This window comes from Hyaena hyaena, unplaced genomic scaffold (genome assembly GCF_003009895.1).
Source record: "Hyaena hyaena isolate Hyena2069 unplaced genomic scaffold, ASM300989v1 scaffold_20, whole genome shotgun sequence".
In the NCBI taxonomy this organism is placed as follows: domain Eukaryota; kingdom Metazoa; phylum Chordata; class Mammalia; order Carnivora; family Hyaenidae; genus Hyaena; species Hyaena hyaena.
Window position 1 is genome coordinate 6049767 of NW_024080652.1, and position 15090 is coordinate 6064856.

The 15090-nt window shown below is 41.7% G+C and overlaps 1 protein-coding gene across 2 annotated transcripts in view; it reads right to left on the reverse strand.

Annotated features, from left to right (window-relative positions):
- The window catches only part of SMURF1 (SMAD specific E3 ubiquitin protein ligase 1), a 114956-nt gene that overhangs the window by 21403 nt on the left and 78463 nt on the right, over positions 1-15090 (reverse strand). For both annotated transcript variants that reach the window (XM_039226064.1, XM_039226063.1), the window contains exons 2-9: positions 9034-9072; positions 7761-7869; positions 6384-6517; positions 6145-6210; positions 4813-4888; positions 2592-2833; positions 1775-1859; positions 91-237 (exon numbers count right to left, since the gene is read on the reverse strand). In XM_039226064.1, coding sequence (XP_039081995.1) covers positions 91-237; positions 1775-1859; positions 2592-2833; positions 4813-4888; positions 6145-6210; positions 6384-6517; positions 7761-7869; positions 9034-9072 — 898 coding nt within the window. The remainder of the gene's footprint in view (positions 1-90; positions 238-1774; positions 1860-2591; positions 2834-4812; positions 4889-6144; positions 6211-6383; positions 6518-7760; positions 7870-9033; positions 9073-15090) is intronic.

A 15090-nucleotide genomic window follows, 5' to 3' on the forward strand; every position in this document is an offset into this window, starting at 1 on the left:
ACAGCGCAGTCAATAAATTAAGAGAAATATTAGTAGAAAACAATCAATTACAGATGTAAGAAGTCAACCAAGATTCTGTAAAAGTCTTACTTCATGATGTGATGTAACCTTGGGTCTGTAAACTGGGTTGTTCGGTTATTATGATCTACAAAATATATTCTCCCAGAGACTGTACTTCTGACTTCCCAGCCTGGTGGCAGCGGTCCGAGCTCATCACAGTTCACGCTGTTAAGGTCTCTGCCGAAACGGAAGAGAATAGACAGGTTGTCCATCTGAGCGTGGAGGCATGAGACCAAAATGTCAGCGAGAGGAACCACAGGAGGCCCTGATCAACGCGGCCATGTCCCATTCTGCCAAGAGGGACAGTCACGGTGCGACTTACGCCAAACTCCCACTGAGTCCAGGTCTCCAGGCTGCAAGTGGCAGCGAAACCCGACAGATAAAAATGGAGCTTTAGGAGCCTGTGACCCTGATGGGGAACATGGTTCATTGTCCACCCGGGGAGCAGCGTTGCTTACTGGAAAGAAGGCCAAGTAACAGGAGGTAGCTGATTGTTGTGAGAAAACCATGTGATTTACAAGTTAAATTAAATGCTCAAGGTCACAAAGGTGGCTTCACTGAAAGGCTCCCAGAAGCACAAGCTCAAGGGGATATACTGACACGCCTTCAAAATCTCACAGTTCATAACAGAGGCACCGGCAAGCGGCACTCTTGGGCTTTCCCTGGCTTTCATACATGCCTGTCTCTGATTCTAAACTCTCAGTGAATGATTTCAGTACAATCTGGCCACATGGGAACACAACATTACTGGCCAAATCGCTTGTCTAATTAGCACAAAGCCTGACGTTTCTTACGGCGGGTACTAGAGACACCTCATTCATTTGCAGGTAATATTTCCATTCTCATTATAGACACTGAATCTTGGAAAGTCAGTGACAGGAAGCTCATTCTCAGATGAAACAAATGATGAATAGAAAGGACATGAGCATTACTAGAAATGTTATTAGGTAGTAATGCTGTTCTGAAACAGAACAAAACAAAATTTGGAAAGGAAAGCAAAACGAAGAAAAAAAAAAGAAACTTAACTCCATTATAGGGTGGGGAGGGGGCGGGGGTCTCTCTGACCTGGGCTCAGATGTATGGCCTTGTAGAAGGAATTCGTATAGAAAAGCTTCATCTCCCCCAGGAATGGTCCCCAAGGGACTGAGGCAAGAGGGACAGTAAAGTAGAAGAGAGAAAGGGTAATAGAGTTTTTATATTTCCTTTGTTAACTTTTTAATTATGGAAAATTTTAAGCATACAAAAAAGTAGAGAGAGACCACTAGCAAATAAGCAACGTTGACAATTATCACCTCATTGTCCCCCGACTGCAGACCTAATCCTCCCTTCACTCCCCCGCCCCAGTTATTTGAAGCAAATCCCAGACATGCTATCATTTTGTCCATTGATATTTTTAGTGTAAAATGGGAACAGCACACCTTGAAGGGCTTATTGGCTTTTCAAGTGAGGGCACGTTTGATTTCATCCAGGGAGAGGGTCTTTTTCAGTGGCATGATCTGATTTCAGGCTGGCTTTCTAAAGAACCCACGGAGGTGGGGGGGTACAGCAGCTGCCCATTGACCTCGTGGAGTCTGAAGGGGGCAGCAGAGAGCCTGAGTCCAACACCCTGGGGCTCCTTCTTCAAGCCCAAGGGGTCTCCCTATCATCGAGGGCAGGGGTGGGGGAAGAAGTGCTGATGGAAGGGCGCTGACTGTGCACATCGTAGAAAACGTACCTTGGTATCCTGGGGTCGTGCCACGTGCTCACTCCAGTCTGTGTGTGCAAAAAGTAAACTTGCCCCTGCACTGTTGTCCTTTGTTCTGCACAAGAAATCGGAGGGTGCAGTTAGTTCAACTCCATTCCAAGGAGAGTTTTCAACGAATCCTCGTAAGCACAGAGTCTAAGCTTCATTTCCAAATTCTTTAAAATCATGGAGGAAAGGGCAGTGGGTAGCTTCCTCCTGACCTCCTCACTTGACAAATACCTGGGCGGCTCTCACTTCTTCCTGCTCACACCTGTGGAGGTGGTGATCTCCTTACTCGGCCACACCCCAGGAGTCCCTGGATGGGTATCCAGCTTGGTACTGACCTCACCTTGACCCTTGTCACATCCATCCGCTCTCACTTGTGCTATTCTCTTCACATCTAAATTATATTCCTCCCTCACTGGGTTCTCCTCTCTGCGGTGATGATGATCCCTTCCTTCTTTCCCTTGTACCCGACACCGAGCTTCCCACATTCAAGTCACAGAATGCTCCATCCACCCTCATCCAGCCCACACATATCATCTTGGATTTTTCTTGGTATTCATTTGCCTAAAATTTTCACACGATTGCTAAACTGGGAGATTGGAGCAATTGCTGACAAATTCATGATGCACAAGATTTATCACCACCTTTTTTACTTGGCTTTATTCTGACACGACCGTCGCATGGCCCCACTCTGCAAACGTCCACAGTTATGGCACGTACGGCATGTACGAGTTACTAAAAAAGGCTTAAGAAATGCGACCCTGCCGCTCACACTCGGGGGTGGCTGGGTGGGTTCTCTCACCATAGCCTTCGGGCAGTTCTGGTGACTGGTGGCCGTGGGGACGATTCTGAGGCGTCTGTAGTGACCCCCGGACCTCCGGATTTCGAAGTCGCTGCGCCTGGAGCCTTTGATCTTGACTCGGGGACTCCACAAACCTGCAGTCCCCTCCCCCCGCCGCAGCACCAGTACTGTCTGTGTAAGGGGCTGGCTCCTCCATGAAGCAGCTGAGCGGCCTTCCAGGTCCTGAGTCTTCATACACGGTTCTAGAAAGGAGAGCGGCACAGCATGCATGGAACACTGGCCTGATGCAAGGGCCAAAACCCACACCTGTTTACTGTGCTTCTCTTGAACACCCAAGTGCCCAGTTGTATGAGATTCCTTCTGTCCCATCTAAACTGAAGGGTAGACTTTTTCGTGAGGAACAAGCAGCCGGAGGGAACCATGCATAAAGTGCCACAGAGGCCACATGGGCATTTCATCCTCAGGGAGAGCTGAATGATCCCAAAACCCAACCTTGCCCTGTAAGGAGCTCGTGAAATGATTTTTCATTTTTTGTGCTTTAAAAGCAATTCCACACGGGTGCCAAGCGACTCAGCTGGTTAAGCGTCCAATTTCACCTCAGGTCACGATCTCACAGTTTGTGAGTTCGAGCCCCATGCCGGGCTCTGTGCTGATAGCTCAGAGCCTGGAGCCTGCTTCAGATTCTGTCTCCCTCTCTCTGCCCCTCCCCCATTTGCCATGTCTCTGTCTCTTTCTCCCAAAAAGAAACATTTAAAAATATATATATACATATATATATAATCAAATCCATACTCCACTTTCCTTGTTACTCTATAGTAGAACTTCTGGTTACATATATACTGCAGTGACTTTAAGTGTTCTCTAACATAAATCTTTACCTCCTAAACTTTTCTGAAGACAATTCACCTTAAAGGCTATTTTCTGAAGACAATTCAACCTAAAGCCTATTTTCCCTCATTAGCATTTTTTTTTAAAAAAACATTGTAGATTGAAAACTTTCAAATATATACACAAACTGGGGGACTATCTCAGCGCCCCTCCCCCAGCTCGTCACCCAGCTACAACAATGGGCATCTCACAGCTACTCCTCCAATCTCTCCCCTCCACCGGGTTATTCTGAAACCAATCCCCAAGTGTTTCCATTTCATCCTCAAATCTTTCAGCATATATCTCGAGAAGACAAGGACTTCTTCCATAATCGCAACTAAAAAAAAGTACACTAACCTTTTAAATATCACCAAATACTAGTGTCCAAATTTCCCCAGTCAATGGTCTCATTACTCAGGAGTAACAAGGTCCCCAACATGCATTTAGTAGGTATGTCTCTTAACTCTCTTTTATTATCAATTTGTAGATTCTCTTCCTCTTTATTTATTTGACTCCCAACGTAGTAATTGTTGAAGAGTTGTCTTCTACACTTTCCAGAGCGCCCCCTTCTGGATGCTGCTTAGCGCCCAGCAGCATACTGCTCCGTCCTCTTTCCAAGAGGTGTGTTAACGTCAGATTAACTCTCTTTTGTCCTGTTTTAGCAACTATTAATGGTTACTGCCCAGTACCATTAAGGCACTGGGGATCACAAAACTGATAGAGACCAATCAGCTTTTAAGGGTGTGTGTGTGTGTGTGTGTGTGTGTGTGTGTGTGTGTGTGTGTGTCTTAGGATTTTTCCACTGAGTGACATTATAAACTCAAGAATTTTAATGTCTTTGATATGTTTCAATCCATTACAGTTATAATTCTTTTTTAAAATTTTTAATGTTTATTTAGAGACAGAGAGAGACAGATGCAGCAAGTGGGGGAGGAGCAGAGGGACAGGGAGAGGGAGAATCCCAAGTAGGCTCCGCACCGTCAGCACAGAGCCCAACACAGGGTTCAATCTCACAGAACCTGATCATGACCTAACTCGAAAATCAAGGGTCAGATGCTTAACCGGCTGAGGCACCCCGGACTCCCCTATGGTTATAATTCTTACTGATGCTCAAACTCCCATCTTTGGCCAGTACAAACCTCTTTAAATTGGATCCTGAGTCTTATGGGCACAACTCCACTAATCTTTATAGCTTCCTTTATAAACAAGGAAACTGGACCCCCCCCAGTTTTATCCCAAGAAGTCCCTTCCTGCATCTCAAACATTCAGCACAAAGGTGTGAAGGCTACTTTTACAGGGAGCGAGAGCCCAAGGCAGCAGAGAAGTCAGCAGGCATCACCATGGGGATACGTACCCTTCATTCTCTAACAGTCCTCTGCAGTCTACCACAGACCCTCCAGTGCCTATTCTGTCCCGTGTCTGTAAACTGACTAAAACAGAAAAGAACGTCTTGCGTTAAAATCCAGTGGCATTCCATACAATTGTAATACAGTGAGCCATTGCGAATGTGTAGCTTACATACGATATTATTATACAAAGCGAGGCACATGTATATACGTAAACACATCTAGTCCTGTGCTTTCATGTCTGAAGCGTTTACTCCATTAGCTGTACACCACTGCATGCTGCTTGGAACATTCCTTGTGAATGTGGAGAAGGAGGTGCTGCATTTTCACGCTCTCCATAAAAATAACAAATTCCCGGTATTCACTTCCTCTAAGTTACCTCATTTTTTAAGAAGCTCTTGACTCGTGTTTAATAAGGACACAGAAAGCACTTGCGGTATCTGCAAAGTCTAGATGAATTTAAGTATTTATTCTCTATGCCTACTGTGAACAACAAAGACGATTACAGAGTTGCTTCTAGTTCCTCGTTTTGTCCCTGGCACATCCCTCCACAGAGAAAAAGAAGTGGCAAACAGGAAAGCATTAAGTGAGAACTTTCTCATTATGATAGTTTTCAGGACGCATATCCACTGTTGATTTATTTCGGGTCAAATCTACTGAAGACAATACCTAAAAGATTTGGGGTCATGACTCACTCTGGTATGCTGCTAAAATACTAGGTTTTCTCTGATTCCTTGCAATGCACACAGGCAACATTTGAATTACCCTTAAATGCTGATAAAATGGAGTGGATGACAAAACAAGCTGCTTAGCAGATAAATCCCTTCCAACGGAATACCTCCAGTCAACACTTGTAACACTAGCACATTTGATTCTTTTTATCCTAAAGAATTCAGTCCTGACTCTATAAAATCCTATCACATGGAAGTCTTCAGATGTCGTCTTTGCCTTTTATGCATAGTACAGGTCTTCCTGAAGAAACTATTTCTCAACTCTGGTATACGTGGCCACCATTCTTGTCACGTACACTTGGTTAAGACCATGACACATTAATTGTCCATTAGTGTGGTGATTAAAATTATATTTTAAATTATAACCCGACATCTTTTTGTAGCCTCGTCATTTTAACTCAACTTGGAATGAGAGGATGAAGAGAATTCGATAAAATAATAAAACCACACAAGATGAAAGTTTTTAGCGCTGAAAAGATGGCCCCGGATGCGGCTGGTCCTTTGAAAATATGGCACCACGGTCAGTGCCCCAGTGCGCTTTCTCGGTGATGGAGAGCTGAATGTTAAATTTTGAAAAAGATCTCTTTATACAGATGAGAAAGTTCTTACCCACTATTTGGCCACGAACTGCATCAGTATCTGAGGGAGTTAGTTTGCATAGATCCAAACGCTGGTCTGCAAACAAATAATTCAGAACTTAACCCAGGGAAATGTTAACTAGGGAGGAGGGCAGGAATTCTGTACTTGGTATTCAAAAGTAAAACAAAAACAAAAACAAAAAAACGAAAAGATGTCTCATAACCCTTCTTCAGTTGTACTGAGAGGCAGAAAAGCATTTTGGTTCTTACATCCAGTATCTTTTAATCTGCTGATGGCATTGGAAAGCAGCCGCACGCAGCCCAGGAAGCCAGCCCCCTGCTTCTTGTGAATCTTCTTGTGGTTCCACACGCTGATGGTTATGGAATCCGTTTTCCCAACATATCTGAAAACACACAAACTCCTTCTCAACTGCCTTTCTGAATTATGAGAGCCTGCTGAGATTGCATCTGCTTGACTTCTTAGTACAAAAGAATCCTTTTAAAATGATGTTGGCTCTATTCCCCACACATAACAGGTGCTCAATAAATACACATCTGCTAACTTCAACGGGCTGCGGAAAGGCCGAAAGCGAGTTATGCAAGGAGCAAATGTACATAACTACGTCATCTTATAACAGAGACTCGCTATACTTTCATAGTTCCAAAGGACGATGACATGATTCATAAATTCTCACCAATTAGGCTTCATGTAGAATACCAGTTTGCAACACGGGCCTACTTATAAACCCACAGATGCACCCAAAGCACATTAATACCCCCACCTACTCTCCATGCAAATCAACCAAGGAGGGCAGTTTTTGGGAAAAGGAGCAACACCATTTCCCAAGCCACTTAGGACTCCTGAGTGTAACTAAAAGTGAGTCTTGGAATCCAGTTACAAAATTTTGTATTAATATAAAACCAATAATCACTCAGAGTTCCTTTGATGAACATTTCTTAGAAGGGACATGAAAACAGGTGTGTCTAAAATCATGGTTTTCAAAGTGTGGTCTGTCTTAGGAATGAATGTCATATCCATTCAATCATACCACGCTGTATTTTCTACAACAAACTCTATTTTTTCTTGTAGAAAACAGAGATCTTACTAAAAAGAAAATGTTTACATCAATAGAGATATATACAATATGTTTTTGCATAATAAATATGTAAAATAATGATTCATTTTTAAAAATATTTTATTTTTAAGTAATCTCTACACCCAAAATGTGGCTCGAATTCACAACCCTGAGATCAGGAGTTCCATGCTCCACCAACTGAGCCAGCGAGGTGCCCCAATAATAGTGCATTTTTAAAGTAAAACTCTATAACCAGCTTTAGAGGTTCACTGGAAGAAAGAAAAAACAAAACAGGATTAAAGGACCTGAACCCACAGCCCTTTTTCTCTCCTGTCAGCATGGCCAAGAGATGGCAAAGTTTGAAAACTACGGAAGCAAACCATAAAACTCTATGAACATGTGAAATGCAAGACATTCCAAGTATACAGATCCTAAAATTAGGCACTATGTATTCATTTGGTTATCAATGAGAAGTTAGTAATCATTTTTATTTTTATTTTATTATTAAATGCTTCTCTTAAAAGCTAGATTTCCTGCGCCCCCCTAATAGCTTACAGAATATTCAACTCACAGATCATAGTGCTGGTTCCATTTTGGGTCCAATGTGTTTTTCACAGTGTCCGTTGAGTGGCACTGCCCAGATCCGTCCACCACAATCTTTGCAAAGGGGTCAGGGAGTCCTAAAGGAGAGGGGACAGCCACACTGGAATGAGACTACACATCCATCCATGTGACACAGAACACAGTCTTACAGGCTACAGAGTGCTTTGAGATCATCTACTTTGGTGAAGAACATTACCCTAGTGGCACTCTGTTCTCTAATTGAGGGTTAGTTTGATTAGGGAAATAAGTTATTTCTATTTAGTTTTCTAAGAAAGGCATCCCAGTCTGACATCACTCTGAGATTTTTAGAGGCTAGGAAACTACAAAAAAAATCAGCTTAAATTCAGAATTTCACCTCTGATGATCACCAAGTGGGCTAATTAAATGGAAGAAAAGGGGTCTATAATTCATTATATTTATATTTATGCTTCCTAAAAAAACAATACCGAGAAATCTTGTTTACTGGTCTTTGTCTATTTTATCTACCAATGCAAGGATTCACCAAGTCTTAATTAGGTTGGTTTCTAAATGCTGATGTATGAATCACACAGATTTATAGGATCAGAGAGGTGGCAATTTATGGGTTTTAGAGACACCTCTGATGGGGACCACTACTGCAGAGGTTCCTCGCTCTTTGAGTAAATAAAAAATAAAGCCTGTGAGCCTAAGTTTCTTCCCCTTTAAAGTGCGAACACCACCACTTAAGAAGTCAGTGGCGTCCTTGTAAGGATCAGAAAGGGTGAAGAATCTCATGCTGCAGGCACCTACTTGATAGCAGGCAAATTTCTGCAGTTAAGGGTGATTTCTTCCTTTGGAAAAAGATCCTCTCTTTGTTTTTTACACTTCCTTTAAATATGAGGCTTTTAAAATGTGATTTCATTTCTAAAATTTGACTAACAATTTGACTCAAACCCAGCTCTTTTACAGAAAAATGTCTCATGTGTATTTGAGCGGAGAACACTTCATCCAGCAGAAAGCAACAGATTCAGGGCTGGGAAGACAGAGAAGACAGGGTGCGGCCGGAACAGGGAATGAAACAGACAGTTTTTCTTGCGTGAGTTATAAACGCTATGCCTGGAACGTGAAGCCTCCACATTGTTGTCAACTTGGAAATGAAGTCTGTCAAACCATGGGTCCATTCAGTAAAAGGCAGAACTCTTAGGGGAATATGTAAGTTCAAATTGCAAAAATATGTGAAGAATATTAATACTGTAAGAGAGCAAAAGCGGGTGTGTACTTACTGAAGAAGTCTTTCTTTGCAAGGTTCTTGGCACATAACACTGAAAACAAACAGAAATGCTAGGGTTAGCATTTATGGAGAAGATTTTCATCGCAGCCAGTTGCTATGGACTGGATTGTGTTAGACCCGCCCCTTGGCCCTCAATTCATGTGTTGAAGCCCTAACCCCGATGTGATGACATTTGGAAGGGGCCTTTATAGGAGGTGCTTACATTTAGATGGGGTCATCAGGGTGGGGTCCTCATGGTGGGATTAGTGCCCTTATAAGAAGAGACTATAGAAGTTGCTCTTGGTCAGTTCCCCATGTGAGGGTGCAGCAAGATGGCTGTCTATACGCCAGAAGTGGGCCCTCACCAAGAACCAAATCTGCCAGCTCCTTGATCTTGGGCTTTTCCAGCCTCCAGAATGGTGAGAAATAAAAGTTAAGTCATCTAGTCTATGGTATATTGTTATGTCGGCACAAACAATTGAGACGTTAAGTCTATATTTGCAACAAATTTTTTCTAAAAATTATCTTTGCCAATGATGTTTTTCAAGTTTAGTAGCACATTACACTTACACACACACACACACACACACACCCTAAAAAAAAAAAAAAAAAAACCTGACAAGCAACTAAAAAGTATTTTCTCCTCAAAATGGGAATCAGCTATAACAAATACAAAATGTTTTTTTACTTTTTCTTTCCTTTGTTTATTTTGAGAGAGAGAGCAGATGAGGGGCAGAGAGAGGGAGACAGAATCTGAAGCAGGCTCCAGGCTCCAAGCTGTCAGCACAGAGCCCAACATGGGGCTCAAACTCATGAGCCATGAGATCATGACCTGAGCCGGAGTCGGCCACTTAACTGACTGACATGATTAAAACTACCATATCAAGGGAAAATAAACCAATGTCACATTTAGAGCACTTCACAAATTTTGCCAGTTTTCAAGAATATGGTTTTTTTTTTTACATTTTTAATGTTTATTTACTTTTGAGAGAGAGAGAGAGAGAGAGAGAGAGAGACAAAGCCCAAGTGGCGTAGGGGCAGAGAGAGAGAGGGAGACACAGAATCCAAAGCAGGCTCCAGGCTCCAAACTGTTAGCACAGAGCCTGATGTGGGGCTCCTACTCACAAACTGTGAGATCATGACCTGAGCTGAAGTCAGACACTTAACCAACTGAGCCACCCAGGCACCCCAGGAATATAGTGTTTTATTATAAACATTTTAATAAAATATATTCATGATATATTGCTCTGAAAACTTTTAGTATATTTTTTGTATAACAGTATTATCAGATATAACTAATACAGTATACAGTTCATCTGTTTAAAGTGTGTGATTCAGTGGTTTTTAGTATATTCAAAGGGCCATAGGGTTGTACAACCATCACCATCAATTTTACTTTATTTTTTTTAAGTTTATTTATTTTGGGAGAGAGAGAGAGCACAAGAGTGACAGTGAGCAGGGGAGGGATGGAGGGAGAGGGAGAGAATCGCAAGCAGGCTCCATGCTGTCAGTGCAGAGCCCGAAGCGGGGCTCGATCTCACGAACCGTGAGATCGTGAGCTGAGCCGAAATGAAGAGTCAGATACTTAACCGAGCCACCCAGGCTCCCCATCACCATCAATTTTAGAACATTTTCATCATCCCTCCAAAAGGAGATCCCACACTCATTAGCAATTACTCATTTGACCTCAACTCCCTCTACCCCACTTCTAGGCAACCACTTATCTACTTTATGTCTCTGTGGTCGTGCCTATCCTGGTCAGTTCATAGAAACAGAACACAGTATGTGGTATTTCGTGACTGGCTTTGTCCACGAAGCAGGTTTTTAACATTCACCCGTGTTGTAGCATGAATCAGTGATACTCCATTGTACAGACATTTCCTTTATCCATTTATCAGCTGATAGACATTTGGGTCGTTTCCAATTCAGGGCCACTATGAATAATGCCATAAAAGTTGTTGTGAAGACATAGAGTTTTATTTCTCTTGTTGGGAACCTATGAGTCGTTACATTGCACATTTCGAGGACGTGCCAGACTGTTTTCCACAGCATCTGCACTATTTCATCTTCCCACTAGCGGTGTCTGAGGGCTCCGGTTTCGCCACGCCCTCTCTAATACTTATTGTCTGTCTCTGTGGCTTTTCATCTCTGTGCTTTTCATTTGCATTTCTCTGATGACTAATGACTTTGAACATCTTTTCATGTGCTTACTGGCTACTGGTATATCTTCTCTGGAGAAATTTCTATTTAAAAATGTTTTTGCCCATTCTTTAATTGGGTTATTTGCCCTTTTATGGAAGAATTCTTCATTCTAAATATGTAGATATCTACAGACAAGGTATCCTTATCAGATATAGGATTTGCAAATATTGCCTCATTCTGCGGGCTTTCATTTTCTTGGTGGTGTTCTTTGAAGCAACAAAGTTTTCAATTTTCAGAAAGTCCAACGTATCTATTTTCATTGGTTGCTTGTGCTTTTGGGGTCATGTTTAAGAAGGCCTTGCCTTAAAATGTTTTATTAGTTTATTTATTTTGAGAGAGACAGAGACAGCACAAGTGGGGTAGGGACAGAAAGAGAGAATCCCAAGGAGGTTCTGTGCTGCCAGCACAAGGCCTGACTTGGGGCTCGAACTCACGAAACCACAAGATCATGACCTGAGCCGAAACCAAGAGTTGGACGCTTAACTGACTGAGCCACCCAGGCGCCCCTTTACACTTTCAATTCTTTTCTTTTTTTTTTAAATGTTTATTTATTTTTGAGAGAGACAGAGTATGAACGGGGGAGGGGCATAGAGAGAGAAGCAGGCTCCAGGCTCCAAGCTGTCAGCACAGAGCCCGATGTGGGGCTTGAACCCACAAACCCCGAGATCACGACCCAAGCCAAAGTCGGAAGCTTAACCAACTGAGCCACCCAGGCGCCCCTACACTTTCAATTCTTAACTAGACATTTGGCCTATGATCTATTTTGGGTTCATTTTTGTGGATTGTGAAGAAGAGGTCCAACTTCATTCCCTGGCAGGCGGCTATCCAGTTATACGAGTGCCATTGGTTGAGAAGAAGAATATTCTTTCCCCACTGACATGTCTGGGCGCTTGCTGAAAATTAACTCCCCGTCAATGTGAGAGCTGATCTGTGGTCCTTTGATTCTAGTCCATTGATCTACATGTCTCTCCTCATACCATGACCACACTGTCTTGATTACTGTCTTAGTCTTTCAGGCTATATAGCAAAACACTACAGATTAGGGAGCTTATAAAAAACAAACATTTACTTCTCACGGTTCTGAAAGTCTGAGATCAGGCTGACAGCATGGTTTGGTGAGGGTTCTCTTCCAGGATGCAGACTTCTTGTATATCCTCGGCAGAAGGGGCAATGGATCTCTCTGGAATCTCTATTATAAGGCAGTAATCCTATTCTTTGAGTTTCCACCCCCATGATTTAAGTACCTCCCAAAGGCTCCACCTGCTAACACTGTCACCTTTGGCAGGTAGGGGAACACAAACATTCAGACTCAAAAACTACCACCGCTTTATAGTAAGTTTTGAAATTAGGAAACATGAGTCTTCCAATTTCATTCTTTTTCAAGATTGTTCGGGCTACTCTGGATCGCCTAAATTGTCATGAATTTTAGGATCATACCATCTGCAGATACAGCTTTACTTCTTCCTTTCCAATATGAATGCCTTTTCTTTATTTTTCATGCCTAACTGCCCAGTACTTCCAATACAATACTGAAGAGAAAGGGTGGACATCCTTTTTCTTGGTCCTTACCATAAGGGGAAAGCATTTCAGACTTCCAACCATTGAATACGATGTTAGCTGTGGGGTCTTCGTAGATGCCCATACTTAGTTGGGGAAATTTCCCTCTGTTCCTAGTTTGTTGAGTGTTTTTATCATGAAGCACTGTCAGCTTTTGTCAAATACTTTTTCTGCATCTACTAAAGATGATCATTTAGTGTTTGTCCTGTATCTGTAGCTATGAGGTAGTACATTAATTGATTTTTCAGATGGTATGCCAACCCTGCATTCTGACATAAATTCCACTTGGTTATGGTGCGTCATCCATTTTCATGTGCTGCTGTATTCAGTTTGCTAGGAATTTAGCAACATTTTTTGGTCTTATATTCATAATATATATTGGTCTACAGATTTCCTTTCCTTTCCTTTTTTGTATCAGGGTGAGAGGTGACCTCTTTTGTTCTTTCTCTTTAAGTTGGTGAAGAATTAGCATTCATTTTTCTTTCTTTTTTAAAAGAACATCCTTTTTAATGTTTATTTTTAAGAGAGTGCATGTGCTTGCACAAATGGGGGAGGGGCAGAGAGAGAGGAGGATAGAAGATCTGAAGCAGGCTCTGGACTGACAGCAGAGAGCCCAACGTGGGACTAGAACCCGTGAACCACGAGATTATGACATGAGCCGAAGTCAGATGCCCAACCAGTAGAGCCAGCCAGATGCCCTGGTATTCATATTTAGTAGAATTTGCCAGTAAGCCATCTAAGCCTGGCTTTTCCTTATAGAAAAATGTTTTCAATTACTTATCCAGTCTCTTTACTTTTTATGTATCTATTCAGATTTTTCATTTCTTCTTAAATCAGCTTTGGTAGTTTGTGTCTTTCTAGAAATTTGTCAGTTTCACACAGGTTATCAGTTTGTTGGCATACAGTTGTTTACAGCATTCCCTAATAATCCTTCATTTTATTTCTATATAGTCAGTAGTAATATTTTTTCAATACTATCTTTATGCCCTTCCTTCCCAATGGAAATACACACACACACACACACTTTCTCTCTTTTTAGCCTTTTCTGTGGATAGATCATAATTCATTATAGCTCCTGCTGCTGTTTTGTTTCTGTAATTACAAAAATAATACTTGTAAAACTTTGAAATGTGAGTAGAAAATGCATGTCCCTGAAATCTCATCATTATTCTTTGCTTAGGATTCTCCTGGCTAGTTACACATGCTTATCATTCCCATTACTTTTAGGATCATTTTGAGCAAGTTCAAAAAAAATAAATTACTTCATGAATAAATTTGAGGGGAATCTATCTCTTTATCATACTAAGTACTCCTCCTATTCTTGAAGGTGGTACATTGATCCATTTCTTACAATCTTCCTTAACACTCTTAAGTGATGTTTTAAAGTATGTCATAAAAGTTTTCCAAATTTCTAATCACATTTACACTGACCTGTCTTTTTGTTACTATTGTGAATGGGAGTGTTCCTTTCACTGAATTTTCTAATTGTTCTTTGAATATAGGAAAGCTATTAATTTTCTTCCATTAATTTAACATCCATTAATTTCAACTCTCTTTAAATGCACTTGTGATGTTTTGTTTCCTTCAACTTCTCTTTTCTTTCCCACAGTTTGAAAGTCTCAAAGGCTCTCGCATCAAATTAAAATGTCCAAAATTGAAGCTGAAATCTTCTCATTCCACCTAAAAACCTGGTCCTCTCCTAGGATCCATTACTTCAGAGACGGTCAGCTACACCCATCAGCTGCACAAACCAGAAATGTATGTGTCATGCTTTTACCTCTCAGTCTCTCTCTAACGTCTTGACTCCTCACCACCTCTACCCTTGTTCAACTCCCCAACATCGGCCATCACCAAGGACTCTTCAAAATTTAAATCTCTGGTTTCTTTCCTTTTTAAAAATTCCACACTGGCTTCCCATTGCAAAATTCCATCTGTCATGCTCTGACCCCGACCTACGTCACCTTTCCAGCCTCAAACATTATCCACCAGCTTCAGGCCCTAGTGTTCCTAAGGTGCTGGTGCTGAGCTGCTTCTGAATGGAAGAATTCTGCTCACATCTCAAAAAGATGAATCTTTGCTCATATTTACAAGACTAGCGATGTTTTAATTTAAGGCTCATTCCAGCGGGATTTGATTACATCATGAAGTGGTGAAGGTCTCAGTAGTGTCAGCAAAGATAATCTTGCCTCAATTTTGTGCAAAGATCATTTAAGGCCATCTTGAATCTAGTTTGGTTAATGGAATAAGATTTCTCCTACTAGAATAATTTGTGATCTTGTCCACTCTGGGAGATAAAATGATAAAATGTAAT